This window comes from Podarcis gaigeae, assembly GCF_964106915.1.
Source record: "Podarcis gaigeae genome assembly, chromosome: 1".
Classification (NCBI taxonomy): domain Eukaryota; kingdom Metazoa; phylum Chordata; class Lepidosauria; order Squamata; family Lacertidae; genus Podarcis; species Podarcis gaigeae.
The window spans coordinates 74,212,530-74,233,929 of NC_139678.1; the positions used below are offsets into that span (position 1 = coordinate 74,212,530).

Consider the following 21,400-nt stretch of genomic DNA (forward strand, 5'->3'; position numbering starts at 1 on the left):
TTGCAGATGACCTTGTTTTGACATTGCAAGAGCCAGAATCTAGCACAAAAAGAGTGTTACAATTGATTCAGGACTTTGGTCGGGTAGCGGGCTTCAAACTAAATAAACAGAAAACTAAGGTGTTGGGAAAAAACTTGACAGATGCAGAGTCAGAACGGTTTCAGAGAGAAACAGAACTAACTGTGGTTAAAAAAGTAAAGTACCTAGGGGTAAACATAACAGCAAAAAATCTGAGTCTATTTAAGGACAATTATGAAAAATGTTGGTCTGAAATTAAGAGAGACTTGGACAGTTGGTCAAAATTGAAGCTTTCTTTGCTAGGCCGAATTGCTGCTATTAAGATGAATGTATTGCCTAGGATGTTGTTTTTGTTTCAAACATTGCAAATTGTGGACAAGACGGAGTGTTTCAGGAAGTGGCAGAGAGATATTTCTAAATTTGTCTGGCAGGGCAAAAAGCCCAGAATTAAGTTTAAGATATTAACTGATGCGAAAGAAAGAGGGGGCTTTGCCCTGCCAGACTTAAGGTTGTACTATGAAGCCGCAGCTTTCTGCTGGCTAAAAGACTGGCTACTTCTAGAGGACACTGATGTGTTAGATTTAGAAGGTTTTAACAATGCATTTGGTTGGCATGCATACTTATGGTATGACAAAGTTAAGATCAATAAGGCCTTTAAGAACCATATTGTCAGGAAAGCAGTGTTTAATGTCTGGACAAAATACAAAGACCTATTGGAAAATAAAACTCCAAGATGGCTATCACCTCTGGAGGCTAAGGCCCGAAAAAGACCCAATATGGAGGCCAAATGGCCGAAATATTGGGAAATAATAGAGAAAGAGGGCAATAATTGGAAATTGCAGAGTTTGGAAAAAATGAAAGACAAAGTGCGAGACTGGTTACATTACGCTCAGATTCAAGAAATTTTTAAAAAGGATAAAAAGTTAGGATTCCAGGTGGAGAAATCGAAGTTGGAAACAGAATTGTTAGAACCTAAGACTAAAGTACTCTCAAGAATGTATAACTTGCTGTTGAAATGGAATACACAAGATGAAATGGTTAAGTCGGCCATGATAAAGTGGGCACAGGATATTGGGCATAATATTATGTTTGAGGATTGGGAAAGGTTGTGGACCACGGGGATGAACTTCACGGCATGTAATGCTCTGAAGGAAAATGTAATGAAAATGATATATAGGTGGTACATGACCCCAGTTAAACTTGCCAAAATATGCCATGTGCCAGATAATAAATGTTGGAAATGTAAGGAAAATGAAGGAACATTCTTTCACCTCTGGTGGACTTGTCCCAGGGTGAAGGTCTTCTGGGAAATGATATATAATGAGCTGAAAAAGGTATTTAAGTATACCTTCCTTAAGAAACCAGAGGCCTTCCTCCTGGGCATTGTCGGCCAGATGGTGCCAAAGAAGGATCGAACATTCTTTTTGTACGCAACAGCAGCAGCAAGGATACTTATCGCCAAGAAGTGGAAAACTCAAGATCTACCCACTCTGGAAGAATGGCAGATGCAGCTGATGGACTATATGCAACTGGCTGAGATGACTGGCAGAATTCGAGACCTGGGAGAAGAGAGGGTTGAAGAAGATTGGAGGAAATTTAAGACTTATTTACAAAAATACTGTGATTTGGTGGAAAGTTAAGTAGGATGTTTGATCATAAATAATTGGCCACCACAAAATCGGATCGGAATGGGATGTAAAGTGAGATTAAGAGAAATTAATTTGCAGAGGACTATATTTAAATAAGTGGTTATAAAATTTGCAAATTAGATGATAAATTGCATGGAAAAAATCTATGATGATGAAAATGGCAGCGGGAGATGTGAGGAAGTCCAAAGAAGTTATGAAACTCTGTTGAGATAAAAGTAAGGTTGTTTATTGTCTTTGTACTTTATTCTGTAAAAACCCCTAATAAAAAATTTTATTAAAAAAAAAAAGTAATGATTCTGAATACCAAGTTGCCACAGGAGAGAAGAGGGCTCTTGTGTTCAAATCCTGCTTTCTGGCTTTCCACAAGCATCTGATTGTGAGAACAGAATGCTAGTCTAGATGGGACATTGGCATGATCCATGTTCTTATGTACATTCACGGTAATCTCTGGCTGGAATTTACACATATATAACATATTGTACTTCCAATCTTGTGTGTACTTTGAATGTGTGAGTGCTGTGTTCAGAAGCTATTTCGAATATGCACAGAAGAACAGGGCCAACAGAAGCCATTTTGACGACCCCCCCATTGCCACGCTTAGTCAGCATGAATATGTTTACTCAACAGGATAAACAAGCTAATTTCTATAGCTGATACAGGGCCATTTGCTGTGGATCACTTTCATTCTTGTCTTCTGGGAAGGTTTCCTTCCTTTTCTGGTTCTTTCCTCACCGTGTTCATTCGTTTTGATTTGAATCAGATGGCCTTCACTGAAGCTTAGTCACATCATTGTGTAAATACAGGCTGATGAAATGGCAGGCCCCCAAAGAGACATTAAAGAGGAAAAAGAGCAACAGTACTGTCAGCAACAAAAGCCAGCTCCTTCCAAGGCCAATTTGCGATCCAAAACCAAATACTGTGAAAATTCGTTGCAGAACCATGTATGTGCACTAGGAAATATCAGTCTAGTATTTTGGCCATAGATAACTTTACAGGCTCCAGTTGCAATAAATAAGTAGTACTGCTGATTTATCTTCTCCCTGGACAAAGTATTGTATGTACTGTATGTGTGCAATCTTCTTCTGTAAACTGTGTCATTCACCTCACATCATAAATAAATCTTGTGAATGAAATTCATCATTAATTTGTGCCATATCTCTCATCTGTATAGAGCTGTCAAATTATTGCAGTTCTATCCCTACCGACTTATCCACACCCTAGTGTCGGGAGCTCACCCTACTCTCGAGTAGGACCCTGGCAGAGACACATGCCCGACTGGCATGTTCCCTCCCTCCTGGTCGATCGTTCAGGAGCTCCATAAGCTTTCTTCAGCCCAGACATCACAGCGACTGATGCCAACAGACACTGGCACACTTAGAGATCTGCAGAGTCTTCGCAGCTTGCATAACAGACCTCAGCAACTCAGAATTTTGACTAATTTACTTTATTTACATATAAACACACACAGAGCACTGCAACATGGCTCCCTCTCTCTCTAGCATCAGAAAGCAAAGAGTGAAAGAACAAAGGACAATAGTCCCACTTCATGGAACGCAGTAACATAAACATCCTGTCTCTGTCACTTCCCACTCTGTGGAGTCAAAACATATACTGTCATGTGAAAGACAACAATCCCATGACTGCAATCATGGAGCAGGAATTCTAACACCTAGTTCCAAAAATATTACGCAATAAAACAAAAATATACCTGAAAGATTATGCATGCTCCTCTGCTCTAAAACAGGATATCGTTATGCTTCTTTCCCTACTTTCCCTGGGCTGTGAGAAGTTCCAGGGGCATAGCACTTACCTGGGTTTGATTTTCTTTGGAAGGAGGCCACTAGTGGCTTCTGGAAATTTTGTAATGTTTGAGCTTATTTATAAATATGCAGGTTGAGCTCAAGTGAGGGCACAGCTTAAGCACTTCAACAGACAACTAAATCCATTACCTCTCATCAGATCTTGAGCGAGGGACTGGCAGCATGCACACAAACACACCGCGCTTACAACCAGTGCTATTTTTCCAGAAAAAAGAGGTGCCAAAATTCACTATGAACGCCTCCCACATGAGGGGTGCCCACATGAGGGGTGCCGGAACTGAGTTCCAGTGAGTTCCAGCTTGAAAAGGTCCTGTTTACAATGTTTCATATTCTCTCATCTCTCTCCCTTTCTCTGACTCCCACTTTAAAAGTGTTTCTATTATGCTTTGTTTGTGACTCGCTTGCCACCTCCCTCTGGCTGGAGGTAGTGCTGTCTTGAGCAACAGCTGAAAAGGATTGCCTTTAAACATGCAGTCTCCTCTTCTGGGTACCTCCAGACTATCACTCTTTTAAAGCGCATACTTTAAATTAAGGTTTGAACAATTCAAATTGAAGTGCTCTGTCACCCTAATTGCAACACATGTACTTCGGAAAAAGAATCAGTGCGGAAAATGACAGGAGAATCTACTGATAAGTGTGGGATGAACATATGACTAATGGGAAAATGAAGAAAAACACAAACAAATCAGGATGAATGCTCATTGCTGGATAATCTCCCCACAAACAAATTAGAATGGATACTCAATAAAGATTGGCTACAACCTCCAGATAAGCTTTGTATAAGCAAATCAGGATGACTGCTCAATAAGCCAATTGTCATAGGAGACCTCTTAACTGGTTTCTTTTTTCAATAATGTTACTGTGAAATATTAATAACTAGAATGCTGTAAACTAAATATAGCTTGACTTCTTTTCTCTCCCCTGTCCAGAATATTGTTCTTCAAGCCTTTAGAAGAAGAGAAAGCATCTCAAATGATAACATGGACTTAAGGAGTAAAGTGTAAGTTCATTTGTGACAATCTTAAAGAATTAAGGAAAAGGCAGCAAGTATGGTTTAAAAGTGTCTCTTGTTCTTTAGCCATGCATACATACGAATTCAGATGCACATATATAACATAAAATGCATTAGATCATCTATGCACTTTATATATAGCCATGTAAATGCTACTAAAATAGTGAACTTGAGCCTTCACGATGGCATTCACTTTTAAAAAAATATGACTTTGGATGAAATTCCATAACACTTTTGTTATAAAGCCCCATCATTGAAGTCACTCATCTTTTAATTATCTTACTTCAGGGAAGCCAGTCAGGCTGATGATCCCTCAATGGTCCCAAAGGAGCACTCACAAGCAAAACTGCACAATAATGAGAAAGAAGGAGCCTTTCCAAGGGAATTGCCTTATTGCACAGGAGAAATCGACTTCATGGCTTCTGGAAAGAAACGTGGAAAGGTAGCACAAAACCTCTCACCGGGGGGACATGAAGGTCGTTTAAGATGAGAATTCTACTATTTTTACCCTAAAAAATCTTATTTCTTTCATCCTTTGTATATCTTTGTACTTTGTGCTAACATTCAAGATCTGGGATCAACTCTGTGAAGAAGCTCTAAAAACACATTTGAAACAATTCACATACCTAAAAACAAAAAACAAAACAAAACAAAACAAAAACCAGTGATCTCAGATACAATGAGCCTGTGATTCACAAAACATTTAAGTCAGTTCATTTACCTCTCAGCAGGTGTGCACCTTGTTATTGATCTTATGCATAGTTGCTTAGAAGTCACCCCTGCTACATCTGATGGGTTTTTACTGCCTAATGAATCTACTCAGCGGCTGCCTTCTCCATGGGTAGAGAGGGAGTTCTGCAGGCATAGTCTATGGGCAAAGCCCACCCATCACATGATAACAGAAAGCTACTGGTGCTATTCTGCTGGTGAAACACCATAGGAAATTGGTTCAAAAATGGGGTATGCTAAGGGCAGATTAGGGGAGGCCTTGGATGTCCCAACATGCCCCCCACAAAGGCAAAAAACTACTCCAGACCTGGAGCTGGCACAGTCATCCACTCCCCTCATTCATGTCAATGGGAGGGAAACCAAAGGGAAAACAGTTGGGGAGGCATGGGGAAAGTTGCCCTCCACCTTCTGCTCTGGTAGGAGCAATCAAACAGGACTTAAGACACAGTTGTTCCTTCACTGCAGGATCTCCCAGCCATTTTCTGGGTCATTTTCTGTTCTGCTTTCGTCAGTAAACTGTCTTGAGCTAGCCCAAAGCATGTGAAAGGCAGAACGGCTCTTGACTTGACTTCTAGAGTTCCCTGTGGTGCTCACCTCTTTTCTGAATGCCCCTTTCTTGGTTGCAGTTTATTAAGGTGCCATGTGCCATCCACCCTGGAGTTATATTTGACGTCATGATTAACAAGTGGAACCTTCCTGCTCCCAACCTGGTTGTCTCTTTAGTAGGAGAAGAAGAGAACTTTCAGATGAAACCTTGGCTGCGTGACACCTTCAGAAAAGGACTGGTGAAGGCTGCGCAAAGCACTGGTCGGTTCCACACCTTGAAATGGGAACGCAGTTGTTTACATCCCTGTCAAATATGATTCCTACTTAATAAGGGGGAAATTTCCTTTAAAAATCTGCACGTTAAAAGTGGCTCAGCTTTCTATCAAAAGAGTTCTATCCCTGTTTATTCAATATGATAAATCTTTCTGAAAACAAGGCCATGTGAATGAGACAATATCAGATTAACATGGCATGATTCAAGCATAAGTAGTATCATTTGTTTGAGCCACAGCTCCCCTTGTTTTTAAGCATATATTTAATCAAATGTTTTGCTCCTGAGCTATAGAGAAATAACCATTGAAAGAGAGGGTACATCCTGGTGTAAGGGAGGGGGGGTTGAACTGCAGGTTTACCTGGAATATACTTATTTGTCATCCCAGATTTGTGAGCCTGGCAGCATGCATGCCACCAACACAAGCCACTCTTAACAGATTGTTTAAGGTCAAAATTGACCTTAAACAATCTGGCATCAGAGCATTTGAGCTGAGATTTGAAATTTGCCCAAATTGAAGCCTGGCTAGCAGGACCATGATGAGAATTGTCATCCAAAAACAGCTGAATAGCCAAGTTTGGGAAACCCTTAACATCTTACGCTTGTAAAATTTTGTTTCAGGTGCATGGATCTTTACCAGTGCCTTGCGTGTTGGAATAACAAAACATATAGGGCAAGCGGTTCGGGATCACATGCTGGCAAGTACTTCCTCCACAGTAAAAGTGGTTGCGATAGGAATAACTTCACTGGGTAAAATTCGCCACAGAGAACTTCTGGATAATGCCAAGGTATATTTTCTGCCGAGGAAAACAGAGAAAAGATGTAGAGGTTTTGCCTGAAAACAATTGTAACCCTTGGGTCCCGCTGACCAGGTGGCAGAATAATGCTGCACAGACTCCCTAAGTCACAAATCAGTTCTCAGAGTTTGTTGGATAGATTTTCATTTACTCCCATGCATGCACATATATTTATATATTTATTTTAGTTTTTGAGAGTTAATAGTTAGACGTGGAAGACAGGAGTGCCTGGCGTGCTCTGGTCCATGGGGTCACGAAGAGTCGGACACGACTAAACGACTAAACAACAACAGTTAGACGTTAAAGCTTTATACCTGAACAGAATGCAAACTCCTGTCCTTCCTATACTATACTATCTGGTGAATGTGCTTTGAAGCCTGCATGATTCACAACCCTGGTAATGCACATTCCTGATCGCACAGGTAGGGGTATTCCGAGGTGGAGGCAGAGGCAGGGGGCGGTCTGCCCCAGGTGCCATTCCAAAGGAGGGACACACAAAATGCTGACCCCCAATTGGCGGCACCTCCCAGGTAGCAAGCTGCTTGCCGCACACCCTCGGGACACGTGCCATGCCCCCTCGGATGCATGCCACTCTGGGTACTGGAGCAGGTTGCTCCATCTCTGTGCACAGGAGCTCCTAAACACATATAGCTAAACACATGCAGAAGTGCCCATTAGACCTCCTTCCTCAGAGCAGCCAACTCAGGGAACTGTGGTTTGTTTAAACTCTAGTTAGTGAGAATAAGGGAGGAGCTAACCGTGGTTCTGGTTTCTGCACAAGCTACAATTTAAACAAGCCGCAGGTCTCTGTGTTCAGTTGTCATAGGGAACTGTGGTTTGTTCAAAACTATAGGAGATGCTTCTAATCTTTTACTCTGGCACGCAATAGAGAAGAGGGGTGAGCATGTGACCCTGAGACATGCTGCAGCTCATCCTCATCGTGGGAAGCCATGGTTGCCCACTATGTCCGAACCAGACCAATGTTTTTGTACAAAAAAACCCTCTCCTTTTCCCTAGAATGACAGCCTTATAAGCTACAAATCTGACCACAGTGCCCAAGGTCCTTTATATTTTCTTGACAACCACCACTCTCATTTTATCTTGGTGGATGAAAAAGATCCGAATGAGCCGGATGGGACTACAAGGCTACGTCTCACCTTCGAGAAACACATTTCAGAACAGCGCACTGGCTACGGAGGTGGGCAGACGTGAAAAAGGAAAGATGAGACCTAGATTATTACTTGGGTTCCTTGCAATTACAAGGACGTTTGTTTAAATACAGATGATAGGGTTATTGTTGATAATAGTCTACTACTGATTATATATATATATATATATATATATATATATATATATATATGCAGGTTTTGGTGTCCTCGGGTGTCTTCCCGTGTAAAAGTTGGGGTGTCTAGGCGACGTTTCGACGAGGTCTCACTCGTCATCTCGTCACATGAAGATGACGAGTGAGACCTCGTCGAAACGTCGCCTAGACACCCCAACTTTTACACGGGAAGACACCCGAGGACACCAAAACCTGCATTCCTGTACCCGTGAAAATCTACGAAAGCATATATATATATATATATATATATATATATATATATATATAGCCTTTTGTTATCCCAGCAAAGATTAAATGGACCCCATTTTTCGATAATTTAGTTGTATTTTCATTTGCCTTCCCTTACTCTTATCAAATTTGTCAGTCTGACCCCACAAGCCGTCTCCCAGGCTTTAGATAATCAAAAGTCAGTAGAGGGTGACAGAGGGCTTTTCTGTTCTTGACAAATCACAATTTTAGTTGCTTTTAACAAGTGAGCTGGCAGTTCAAAATCCTCCTCTAGTATAACACCCTTAAGATATCCAAACAATATCCAGCAAGGAGTCTGAAGAGCACAGAAGGCTAATAGCATTCAATGCAATTTCTGATGGTTGAATGTAGGATAGGATAACCTTACAATGGATATCCCCATACTATGTCATTATCTTTTATCTAGGTATAAAAAATATACCATAGCCTGTTGTTGTCCTTGCCGGGGAGAAGCAGGGTTGATATGCTTGCAGATGGGGGAAACAAATGAACAGCTGAGATAATAGAACTGCATAGATTTTATTAACTTAAATATTTAATCCTCTATTGATCCAGGAACAGGCAGCATTGAAATCCCTGTGCTCTGCTTGCTTGTGAATGGAAGACCGAACATACTCGAGGTAAAGAACTAATCATCTTGTTTAAATAAGAGAGGAAGCTATTTAAGCAAATATTCAGGTGCCTTACACTTAGCCGAACAGTGTGCTGGACATGAAATGTAGACCAAGTAAAATAATGGCTCCAAGCCTGCTTTTTTGCTGATAAATGACAGAAAAAGATTCAAAAGTCACAGAGGGACCACACTTTTATTAGGAGTAACTCAAATGTTCCAAAATAGTGAGCAAGCCTTTGAGTTCTCTAGAACTCATCTTTAGGCTGAATGGTTAATAAAACAAGAGTGGAAGGAGAGAGGAAGTTGGACACAATGTTGAAGTCCAAAAAGCTTAAGGCAGCTCAACAGACTTAGGTAGATTCACCTGTTTGGTGCAGATGAAGGCACCACCAGCACACAGCACAGGGATTGCCCACACTTCTGCTTGTTCCATGCCTAGAAAGCATAGGTCCAAGAGGTCTTATGTTTGCTCCCCCTCTTTCCCCAAGAAAACCTGCTCTTTGGCGCTGAATCGAAGCAAATGTCAATCCACCAAAAACCCAATTGATGTTTTCTCCGGTTCAGCGGTAAAGATTGGGTTTCCCAGGTGAGAAGCAGCAGGGCAAGTGGAAGTCTGGACAAGGCTATAGCTGAATATGAGCCAGGGTTCCTTGTGAGGTATGTTTATGTGGTTGCCAGCTAGTGACCAAAAGGCAAAAGGGTTTTTGAGAAAAAGCAGGAACAGAGCATGCTCAAGGCCCATCTTCTTGGGAGTTGTTCAAAGATGGATGCCAGACTGGAAATTGTGCTACAGAAACCAAGAAATAAAACCATCCATCGTTCATCTTACAGTTCCAGCATGACCCCCTGCTCTTGACAGGTGTGGGAAGCCCTTTAATTTGTTTTGAATTTTGTTTTGGGCCCAACTCTGAAAGGAATGTGGGGCCCTGGCAGCTGGACTTACCAGCTGGATTCAGTTCATGGCATCTCCAAAAAATGCTGAGAAAGACTCAGCCCAGAACCCCGGGGAGCTGCTGCCAGTCATGGCAGACAGTACTTAGCTAGACGGACCAATCATCTGATGAGCTTACTATGTACTGTCACCAATTACTTTCTTCCCCCATAAAGTGTGCCAGTAATACAGAAAGGGGAAATTCAAATGACTCTGGCAAAACCAGTGCCATGGGCCTGGCATCCTTGTCAGTGGCATTGCTGCTATGCCAGTCATTCAGAAAGAGCAACCTGGTGGCACTGCTGACCCTGGAGCACTGGGCCTGCATTACTAGACTCATCAGTGCTGACATCATTTTCATTTTCTCCCAGTGGAATGCCCATGACCCTGGAGTGCCATTTCACATGAAAGTAGCTCTTAGAAAATGTCCTTCAACAATGGCTAGAGACAACAGTTTTTTATGAATGCAAAACCACTTCAGCACATGTGCTTGTCCAGCTACTGAAAAAGAAAAAAAAGCTTCTTGATTGAAGAGTCCTGGGATTTCACTATGGAACAATTCGTTAAAATAAGTGCCATCTCTTACATTTTCTTTGAGAAATGGGCCACAGTCTAGTCTAAGAATTGTAACCCTACTGGGGTCACTTATCAGGCTAATTCAACAAACCTTTTGCAAAGATAGCAATCTAGATAACAAAATGCAACATAGGGGTTCAGTTATTTCTGAGAATGTCACTTTAGGCAGCAGTCCTATACATACAACTAACTGGGCTTGTTTGTGCAGAGTAACTTTGCATAATATTGCATTTTCATGTTGTTTGAGCATATATGGTCTCATCATTTTTATTGTTTTTTTTAACAGCGAATTTGCAGGGGACTGGAAAATTCTGCCCCCTGGCTCATCTTGGCAGGATCTGGTGGCATAGCTGACATCTTAGCTGCACTTATGAATGAGCCACACTTAATTGTGCCACAGGTGGTAGAAAAACAGTTAAAAGAGAAATTCCCCACAGAGGATTTCTTGGGAACAGATATTCTTCAGTGGACTGCAGTGGTAAATTGACTTCTTGGTATTTTGTAGTCATCAAATGCATTTACAGACTATGAGCAGTAAAGACCTATCCACTCTATTGTCAACCATCTTGGGCTATACTTTGGTGCATTTCTAAACTCCAGCCGTTCTTTCACCTCCTTAATCTTTCTTAAATGAGACCAACCCCCCACCCCCGTACTTCTCTTTCCCTTTTCATTTTGCAATACTAAGGATTTTGTATACAAGTGCTTGATCATAAAACTGTAGAGTTGGAAGGGACCTTGAGGGTGCTCTAATCCAACTCCATGCAATGCAGCAGTCTCAACTACTGTAACCTAAACATGACAGATGGCCATCCACACTCTACTTGAAAACCTTCAAGGAAGTCCATCACCTTTCGTGGAAGTCTGTTTCACTATCAAACAGCTCTTACACTCAGAACATTCTTCCTGTTGTTTAGTTGGAATCAGGGCTGTCTTAAGCATATGCGGCGCCGGGGTGCAAAGATCCTCTTGGCGCTCCTTCCCGGTTGCCCAGTCCCAGGCACGCAGGAGGGCGGCGCTAGCCGGCCGCCTCAGCGTCTCACTGGCTCAGTCGCCCCCAGAGCTGCCCGCAGCAGAAGAGCCCGCCACGGCCCTTTGACCAAGTGGCGGGCTCTTCCCTGGACTCAATTCTCGGGCCCCAGACTCTCGGTCTGGCACACCTGAGAGCCCGGCGCCCGGGTGCCTTGCACCCTTAGCGCCTATGGGTAAGATGGCCCTGGTTGGAATCTCCTTTCTTATAACTAGAATCCATTGGTTGAGGTCCCAAGCCTCCAGAGCAGGAGGAAACAAGCTTGCTCCATCTTCCATGCAACAGCCCTTTAGCTATTTGAATATGGATATTACATCTCTTCTCAGTCTCCTCTTTACCAGGATAAACATATCAATTCCCTCAACCGTTCATATATAGATTCTCCATCTTTGTAGTGTGTTTGTGTGTGTGTGTGTGTGTGTGTGTGTGAGAGAGAGAGAGAGAGAGAGAGAGAGAGAGCGCGCAAAACTGGCCCCAAAAGGCCTTTGCTTTGGTTCTGAGTCTCTTATCCCTTGGTAAGGAATGAAATGATTTGTAACTAAAGCCTGAGTATTTTGTATATTTTGGGTGATATCAAGTGTTAGTCATAGAGCAGGTGCACTGAAAGCAGAGGTTTTAAGTAATTTACATCCACTGATGTCAGTGAGCTAACTCTGAGAATGATTTTGTTGGATTTCACCCTTTATTTTTACTATAATGGAAGTGGGAAACATCAAACTGCTTTATCTCTTTAGATCCAAAGCATTCTTGTCCAGCAGCAGCTTTTAACAGTGCATAACTTTGAACAAGAAGGTTCAGAAGAACTGGATACAGTCATTTTGAAAGCTCTGGTTAAAGGTAACATGTTTTTAATATATGTTGTCTATTTAAAAAAAGAAGACTCCCTAATCCAGTACTACCTCATTTAATTTCTTTATAAATTTCTTTTCCTGTAGACACTCAAAATGGTGGACAATATGGATAAAACCACCAATATACAAAACAATTCTATTTCAAACAATTTAAAAATAATAAAACAATAGTAAAGTCATAAGACCACTGCAGACTAAAGGCTCACTGAAACTAGAAAATATTTACTTTCTTCCTAAACTCTAAAGGAGTCATATGAAATAAGAAAGTCAATGAAAAACAACCACACTCTGGTAGAAGCTTATGAATGACAGACTATTGATGGTTAACTTTTCGTATTTACTTTGTTCAGTGCCATATCCCAAGTTAAGTTGGCTTAATTGAATTGTAATGCTTTAAATGTAGTGAAAACATTTTTTAAAAAAACAAACCAACCTTGAAACTTTCAGAAAATAGGATTCAAAATAAAGCTTTTTTATTTTATTTTATTTTTTTTAATTAACTATTGAGGGTTTGGGGCTGCAGTCCTAAGCACACTTACTTCAGAGCAAACCCCACTGAACTTGTGAGACTTATTTCTGAGTAAATATGCATAGGACTGACCTGTTAATCCATTCTAAAGGCGCATGATTAATGTATTCTTATTTTATGTTTATGGTTAGCCTGTAAAAGTCATAGTCAGGAAGCCCAAGAATACCTGGATGAGCTGAAGCTGGCTGTGGCCTGGAACAGAGTGGATATAGCTAAGAGCGAAATATTCAATGGAGATGTTGAGTGGAAGGTAGGTTTTTTTTTCCCTTCCATGCTTGAGTTGCTTATACTAAAGTTGGTAACTTTAACATCTGCTGGTAAATGAAGTTTTTGAGTTATACACATGAGTAATCTTCTCCAATCCTTAAGAAGTAATCTAAAAGTTGAACAGTTGAAAAGGGCCCAAGATTAATGTTCATATCTGATGCCATTGCATCCTTTTAGCACTCCACTGTCAGGAATCCTAGGGCTGGTCTACATCCTCGACTGGCATTTCTGTGATAAAAATTCCCCAAGTGTTTATTCCAGAAGAAGTGATAGAAATCAGCTTTCTTCCAAAATGCACCTCAATGAAGGCTATGTAGGGCTCTCCTTTAAGTCTCTAATTCAGAATCTGATCAGACCTGTTTAAACTTTAGCAAGTCATCAGACTTTAGCAAGTCACCTGGACCTCCTTCAGTTTCATCACAATTTATTTATTTATAATATATGCTTGACTGCCCAATCAACAGAGTCCTCTAGGTAGTTCACACAAGAGTTCAAGTGAAACATTATAAGATTAATTAAAGTATTTAGAACATTAAACCAAATGTTCAATGTCTTGCCTAAAAACTGGGACAAACTGAGATAACGATTGAAACCAAGCAGAAATCATTTGTTTCAAGGGCAAAGAAACATAGTTTTAAAATGTCCAGGAGAATAGAACGGTCCTTGCTTGGTGCTGAAGAGGATATTTGTGTAGCCACCAGATGATGAAGAAGAAGAGTTTGGATTTGATATCCCGCTTTATCACTACCCAAAGACGTCTCAAAGCGGCTAACATTCATCCTTTCCCTTCCTCCCCCACAACAAACACTCTGTGAGGTGAGTGGGGCTGAGAGACTTCAAGAAGTGTGACTAGCCCAAGGTCACCCAGCAGCTGCATGTGGAGGAGCAGACACACAAACCTGGTTCACCAGATTACAAGTCTACCGCTCTTAACCACTACACCACACTGGCTCTCCTTGATGAGTCTCCTTGAGCAAAGCACATAGTGAGTGTCCCACCCAGTGCCGGATTTATGTATAAGCTAAACAAGCTATAGCTTAGTGCCCCACTCTCTTGCCCCCCCCAAAAAAAATGTAAAGGAAAAAACCCTGGATGTACATTTCCAAAATATAAGATAAAAAACAAATAAAATAAAACCTATTTTCAGTAGCTTAGGGCCTCATCAAACCTAAATCTGGCCCTGGTCTTACCACTTAATACCTGGGATGTGGATCAGGGTGTGGGCTCAATGAATGAGAGCTACTGCTCATACCATTGGTTCTATCAGAGAACACTGCCAGGGGAATTTGCCAAAGGGATGCAGACCAGTCCACAAAGTGCATGCAATGTCTGGACCAGTACCTAATTGAGCAGCGAAGGACAAAAAGCTCATATCCTAAGCATATTGATTGTTTCTATTCTTAGCATGTAATGGCTCTCTCAGGGTGCAATGCAAGTCAGCTACTTAACCTGATGAATGAACAGTCATAAGGTTTTGTTGTTTAGTCATTTAGTTGTGTCCGTAAAGTTCTCTTTACCTTGTTTTTGTCTGTCTGGTCCAATGGACTTCCTTGCTCCAGTTTGCATGTGGCAAGAATGTCACAATTCCTAATGCTAATAACTACTGCAATGGAATTTCTTTTTCCTTTTGCATTTCTTGTAAACTCAGTCATGTGACCTAGAGGAAGTGATGATGGATGCTCTGGTGAATGACAAGCCTGAATTTGTCAAGTTGTTCATTGATAACGGGGCCAACATGTATGACTTCCTGACCTACAGCCGTCTTCAGAGACTCTACTGTACCATCTCGCCAAAGTGCCTCCTCTATTCGCTTCTGCTTAAAAAACATGAGGAAAGCAGACTCACCTTGGCAGGGATGAGTGGTCAACAGCACAAGGAAGCAATGGACACTTGCCCTCTCTTCACTCTTCATGAGGTTTCCAGGGTGCTGAAGGACTTCCTTCATGATGCATGCAGAGGTTTCTACCAAGACCCTAAATCTGGAAGCAAGAAGAAAGCTGTAAGTTTCTCAAAAACATAGGGAGTGTTGAACACAAGGCATGGCCCTTTGGGACCCAATATATATAACCACTGGCACACCACCCAATTCCATTATTTTCAGGTCCAAGAAGCCACAGATAAGCTGCTGTGCTCACAAATCAAATCACTGTTGAAATGGCCTGAATGTGTCATTGAAATCTCCTCATGTCCTTAAGACAAGTTTGCAGTAAGCCAATATGCCTTTCACCTGTAAAATGAGGGAGGCATCAGAAACTTGGACAATGTTCACTTTCACAATTTTCTTCCTTCTAGGGCTGGGAAGGGCAACCTATGGCCCTCAAAAAAGGTGGTTCACGTCATCCCTGACCATTGGCCATGCTGTCCATGGCCGATGGGAGTTAAAGTCCACCTGGAAGGGCACAGGTTCCCCATCCCTGGTTCAGAGTTTGCAGTATCCCCCATCAGATAGCAACTCCAATGTTATTGTTTTTGCCTGGATTGCGGTTGCCCGGCTATAATGGATAACTATGGGATATTTTTATGTGATGCTATTAGTGAATATGAAAATTCCACATCACACACCTGTATTGTTTGTCTATGTCAGGTATGGAGGTGATTGCTCGAGAGTAACCAGGCAGGACTCTGACCTGTCTTTTACAGGTTTTATTGGTGCAAACTATTTACAGTGCAAAACCCCAAAGTTCATGTCCATCTTAGTCACTTGCAGATTCCGGGAGTGCCCCTTTCCAGTTTCTCCCCCAGCATAAGAACTTAGACACCCCAAATCTCCACCTCCCCTCTTTACATTTCACCCCCTGCGCAAGCAGGGCGACGGAAGCGGCGTGTGTGCCTCCTGGCCGGCTGGGCTAGGTGAGGCGCTTGCGCTCTCTGTAGCATCTTAGAGCCCTCCCTTCAGCCAGCTACCCCCCCCCCTTGGCTCCACTGGAGGTGTGGCTTTCTCCACTGCCGAACAAGGAGCTGCTTCTCATAATCACCAGAGGCTCTCTGTATCTCTCTGCCTCCCTCCCCTGTTCCAATGGCAGTCCCCTGACAGTTGATTTCTATGCATTTCTCCTTTCCTATGTTAGGGCATATACCCAAACTATTTTTTCATAAAATGGTGTAGCAAACTGCAGAATAGCTATCTTACACCTTGAGATATCTTACTTATTCAATATATTGATAAAATATTACACTGTGACTTCTGGACCAGGGCTTAGAGTATTGTCCAAAGGACAAAAATGAAATCAGAATGTTCCTGTTTGACCGTACTGAAAAATACATCATGGGGTAGTGAGGGTAAAAAATCCAAAATCAGGAATCAGATACTGATGTGGTGCTTTCACTGGGAAATGTAAGCATCAAAATGCTTACTTTTCTCTCTCTCTCAGCATAAAGGAAACAGTAAAGGGGTTGAACAGTTGAGCCTTGATTTATGTACGAGCCTTTGCATGCTAGACCTTGAGATGACTTGCTTGAATTTTAATGAACCACCATTAATTAGTGTCTGCTGAAAAGTGTGCTCTTGTTGCCAAAACCAAATAAAAATCTGATATAACAGAAAGCTGGGTCATGTGGCTAATTGCAACTTCTCTGCACAATGTCTTTCAGACAGGATGTTCTCATACCTATTCATTTGTTTCCAGGACACACTGCGCCTTTAATTCAGTAGTGACAGTGAATAAATTATCTCAGGGTACTGCCAAAAACAAACAAAATCCAAGAGGCTTATTTAAGGGAGCTGGGAGCTCTCTGGTTTTGCGGTCAGCACAGACAGAGGTGCCATTTGGGGGCTTGCAACTGGTACAGATATACGTGCTATGCAGTGGTTTCATCCGGACAATTGGGGAGCATAAAATTTTCCTGAAGACTCAGAGATGCATTATCTTTCTAAAATGATACAAAACATATTGATAGAGGTTGCCTACATGTTTCCAGATGTTCCTTAACTCGAAGAGCATCATTAGTTTTGAAGGATATGTCCCCTCTCCTACATTGCAGTGCATGGAACAGGGGATGCCGTTCCACTTATTCAGACTATGATCTGGTACATCACAATTAATAGATGGCGGCTGTTCAGTGTGCTGTGCATCCCTCTAAGCATGCTTTGATGCCCTCTGTAGCTAATTGCTGTGACGTGGAGAAGATCCTTGTGAAGGGTTGCTCAAGAGCAGGAGATCTCTCCTACTTTGGAAATTTGTTTTGATCATTTAATGGTTGGGATCATAATGCTTGCCTGCAAATACAAAGATCCACTTAGGGAAGTTCCAGATAACCAAGATTGCATGATAACAAGTTATTTGCTCCTTTAGGATAAGATAAGTGCAAAAAGGGTACCGAGCCCTTTGGATATGAATCAGAAAAGCGAAAATCCTTGGAGAGATTTATTCTTATGGGCAGTACTTCAAAACCGGCACAAGATGGCGTACTACTTCTGGGCGATGGTAAGCTTCATAGTGCAGTGCTACAGATTTCAAATGCTTATTTTACCTACTTACCTGTATTTTATAGGAGGGGCAAATAGAAGCTACTGGTGGGGAGAGGGGACTTAGATACCTCCCCTTCAGCAATCCAAAATGGACTCTCTACTATGGAGGCTATCGTTATTGCTTTGTTTATTTATTTCCTGCCTTTTATGATACATTTTTGTGAGCAGGCTGCAACATCCAAAAGCAATAATAAAACAACAGCCAGCAAGAGCAATTAAAAAATATATCACATAATCAGTAAAAGCAATAGCCCTCTTCAGGAGATACTGCTATTATCACATTGTTTGACATTGGAGAGAGAAGTGGGGAAATGCCCCATAGTGCAACCCCAGCCTTCATGTCTGATCCTATGGAGCTGCCTTACAATACACCAGACTTAATTCCTTCCAGGGTGTCCGGCAAAGGCCTTTCAGCAATCTCCTTTTAAACTGAGATGCTAGGAATTAATGCCTGGACCTTCTCAGGGTAAAAGGTGTAATTTGTTATTAAGCCATTGTATCTGGGACCAGGCACAATCCCTGGATACCAGGTTGGATGAAAGAATCAGAAACCTGACTGGAAAGGGAGGGGTCAACCTGTGGTGGACCAAGCAGGAAACCTGACATTTCTGCTTCCCCATAACTAAGGCATAAAGAAATAAATATATTGTTTCCTCTCATAAAAGGGAAGCCCTGTGTGCAGCGTGTGCTATAGCTTTCAGATTATTTACTCCTGAAAGGGGTTACTCACTGCAGACATGCCTGCATTACATGAACCACAGGCAAAGAGAGCCTAAATTTACTGAGGCAGAAGGAACAGAAACCCTCTGTTTCATCACATTGTCAAAATGTTCATTGATGCCGATTCTCTATTTATCCAATTCTGGGAAACCTAAAGTCCAAGGGTGATATTCAACTCAGTGTGGGCAGATAAACGTCTGCTTGTGCAATGGGACTTTCCTTCCCTTTACTGCCCCCTCACTGTCCCCAGATATGTTCTGGAAGGTTGGGGGAACTGCCAGAACAGATTAGGGGGAAGAAGAGAGGGGCAAGTTCAGTTGCGCAAGCGGAAGTCATTCCGCTCACACAAAAAACTATTTAGCACCATGAATACAACCTGTTTTTGGGTTATTTATTAAATTTGTTAGCCATTTTATCATGCCCAGGGAAACCCAAAGCAACTTACAACCAACCATCTATTCCTTCCCATACCCCCCTTTCCAAAATGGCACCCTAAATACATTAATATTGATGGCAGCATTGAGATAACCACATTCTAACAAACTGAGCTATACAGCCTGTACTTAGAAAGCATGGGGCAATAATCCAGCCCACCAAGAATCCAGAGAGCCCACCTTTGAGAGTCTATTCTGAGAAGCAAACGTCTCTTTAAAAACATCCCACCCCCCAGCATTCTAAATAACTGCCTTAAAGCAGTTCTCAGGCACGGCAAAAAACCAAACGGAGACCCCACATAGCACTAGATGGGAGTAATACAGTGCTATGAAGAATTCACCTTCATGAGTTTCTTTTGGGCAGGGAAGCATTTATTGTGAGAAGCTCCCAATACAAATTTGCTTTTCACATCACTTAGAAGGAAAATGTAGCTGAATCAACTAAATTGTTGGGGTGTTTCCCATGTTAGACTTAAATCATCTTTAAGTGATTTAAACCACTTCTATAAATGCCTGAAAGTTGTCAGTGTGTGTCTGTGTGTTGGGGGGAGGTGCATTTGCAATTCTAATGTAAAATCTGAATTGGCCAGAAGAATGCACATTTACACTATGTGTAAATTTAAGGCAGAAACAAATACAACAAAGCCACTTCCCTCAAAAAATGCTTTTAAGCCTCACTTGTGAGCACATTCCTTACTTGCAACATTCCTCCTTCACCTGCCGTTTTTCTCATTGTGTCTCATGAACTCTTCTCCCATTGACCTTCTCAGCATTCTCATATTCATTCATATCACACTGTTTACAATGCAAAAAGCCCTTATCCTGTTTGTTCCCATTTGGAAGGATGTGCCTTGGCCCACAGCCTCCCTGGGACTTCAAGGCTAGCCAGAAATTTAGGCCCAATCTGCTAGACCAGAATAGCACTAATTGTTAAAAGTGTTCATTTCAAGAGGAAAACATTTTAGAGCTGCTTATTATGCTACCCTGGAAAAGCTTTTTGCCTTTTCAGCAAGCACCTTTTTCATTATTTAATGCAGTGGGATCTAACTGGGGGCGGGGGAGTTTATGAGATAACAAATGTCTGGGTCTTAAAGATGCTTTGGGTTTTTTTGCTGCAACAGATTGAAAGGATTGCCCTTCCAGAAGTATTCACAATGTGGTTGTAATATCTTCATCATCATAATTTTATTATTTATACTCTGGGTTTCCCTAGCCATTCTTGTAATAGTGCTTACTGCTCAGTATAGACCAAGTCATTGGGAAATGTGAAATAAACAGGGCAGGTGGCGTCTCAAGGGGATGCTATTGTTTTTAATCGTCTGTTAAGAATTGGATGTGATTTTACATGGTTTCTCCACCCCAGGGTCAGGAAGGTGTAGCTGCAGCCCTGGCAGCTTGCAAAATCCTCCGAGAGATGTCCCACCTGGAGAAAGAAGCTGAAGTAGTCCGCAAAATGAAAGAGGCAAAATATGAGCAGCTTGCTGTGGGTAAGCGTATACAGTGTCAACAGTTTAAAACTTGTCTGGGCAAACAGACCAAATGTATTTTTACAAGTCCCGTATTACCCTCGTTCCACGCTTGCAAGGAACCACTCGTTCATTGTGGCAGCTTTAAAGGTTTAGTGCAGATGAGGCCAGAATGATTCCACCCACTTTTAACTGTCCAAACTGCTTGAACCTCTGCAAAGTACCGACAGTCTGGAGGTGACCTAACAACATCAAATGGCAATTTGAGTGTTTGCCTTCCTGTAATGGGTATCTGAGTGGGGGGTGGGGGGGTGGAGACTGCAAAGTATTTCTGCAATGGAGCAGGACAAATGTCTTCTCTCAAAGTAATTAAAACTCTGAGCAAGATACACAGGTGGCATGCTTTGATGAGAATTAACTGGATCATTGCTCTACCAATCAAACAAACCACTCACCATTAATTTCAGGGCACAAGTTTTTGCCTTTCATGGGCTGGTTGATAGCCCCTTCTGGACAGGGGTTGCAAAATTACTGCTGGCCCTAGTAACACCTGGGATTGATTATTGTGATGGACTGTGCATGGGGTTCTTCTCAAAAACTTCAGCTAGTTCAAAATGTAGCATTTTGACTACTGACAGACAGGCACCACTGGGAACATCTCTTGCCACTTCTAAAAGAGCTTAGTTATCGTAGTCTCATTGCTGAGCAACAACGGGCAGAGCTTAGTGGATTGGGAGGCCAGCCAACCAGAAGAGTCTCAGAGGTGTACTTGCCTGGAGGCAGAGTCAGCGTCCAAAGTCCTAGGGTCAGGTGAACAGCAATCCATGTGGTCAGATGGTCCAGGGATCAGGGAATCCAATGATCATGGGGTTAAGGGTCAAGACAAGCAGGAAACAGCAAGGTAGGACCAGGACTACAATCGTTACCAGTAACTGACTGCTGCTGGAAGTTCTGCTTAAAAAGGCTGAAGCCAGCTGGCTCTCATCATCGCCTTCTCCTCCGAGTCCTTGAAGGCTGATCAGGTGCAGGTGGAATCACTTTGCCTTCTCCCCCTTCAAGATGTTGTTCAGCAGGAAAACTGG

The 21,400-nt window shown here is 42.1% G+C and overlaps 2 protein-coding genes across 2 annotated transcripts in view; both read left to right on the forward strand.

The window, feature by feature from the left end:
* TH (tyrosine hydroxylase) overlaps window positions 1–21,400 on the forward strand; it is a 532,003-nt gene that overhangs the window by 240,691 nt on the left and 269,912 nt on the right. The gene's annotated exons all lie outside the window — the stretch shown is intronic.
* TRPM5 (transient receptor potential cation channel subfamily M member 5) overlaps window positions 1–21,400 on the forward strand; it is a 52,047-nt gene that overhangs the window by 12,324 nt on the left and 18,323 nt on the right. The window contains exons 2-13 of the mRNA XM_083723891.1: window positions 4,417–4,487; window positions 4,788–4,941; window positions 5,855–6,035; window positions 6,667–6,833; window positions 7,860–8,040; window positions 8,989–9,053; window positions 10,840–11,031; window positions 12,318–12,420; window positions 13,095–13,213; window positions 14,879–15,229; window positions 17,523–17,654; window positions 20,216–20,339. Of these exons, the coding sequence (XP_083580017.1) occupies window positions 4,417–4,487; window positions 4,788–4,941; window positions 5,855–6,035; window positions 6,667–6,833; window positions 7,860–8,040; window positions 8,989–9,053; window positions 10,840–11,031; window positions 12,318–12,420; window positions 13,095–13,213; window positions 14,879–15,229; window positions 17,523–17,654; window positions 20,216–20,339 (1,840 nt within the window). The remainder of the gene's footprint in view (window positions 1–4,416; window positions 4,488–4,787; window positions 4,942–5,854; window positions 6,036–6,666; window positions 6,834–7,859; window positions 8,041–8,988; window positions 9,054–10,839; window positions 11,032–12,317; window positions 12,421–13,094; window positions 13,214–14,878; window positions 15,230–17,522; window positions 17,655–20,215; window positions 20,340–21,400) is intronic.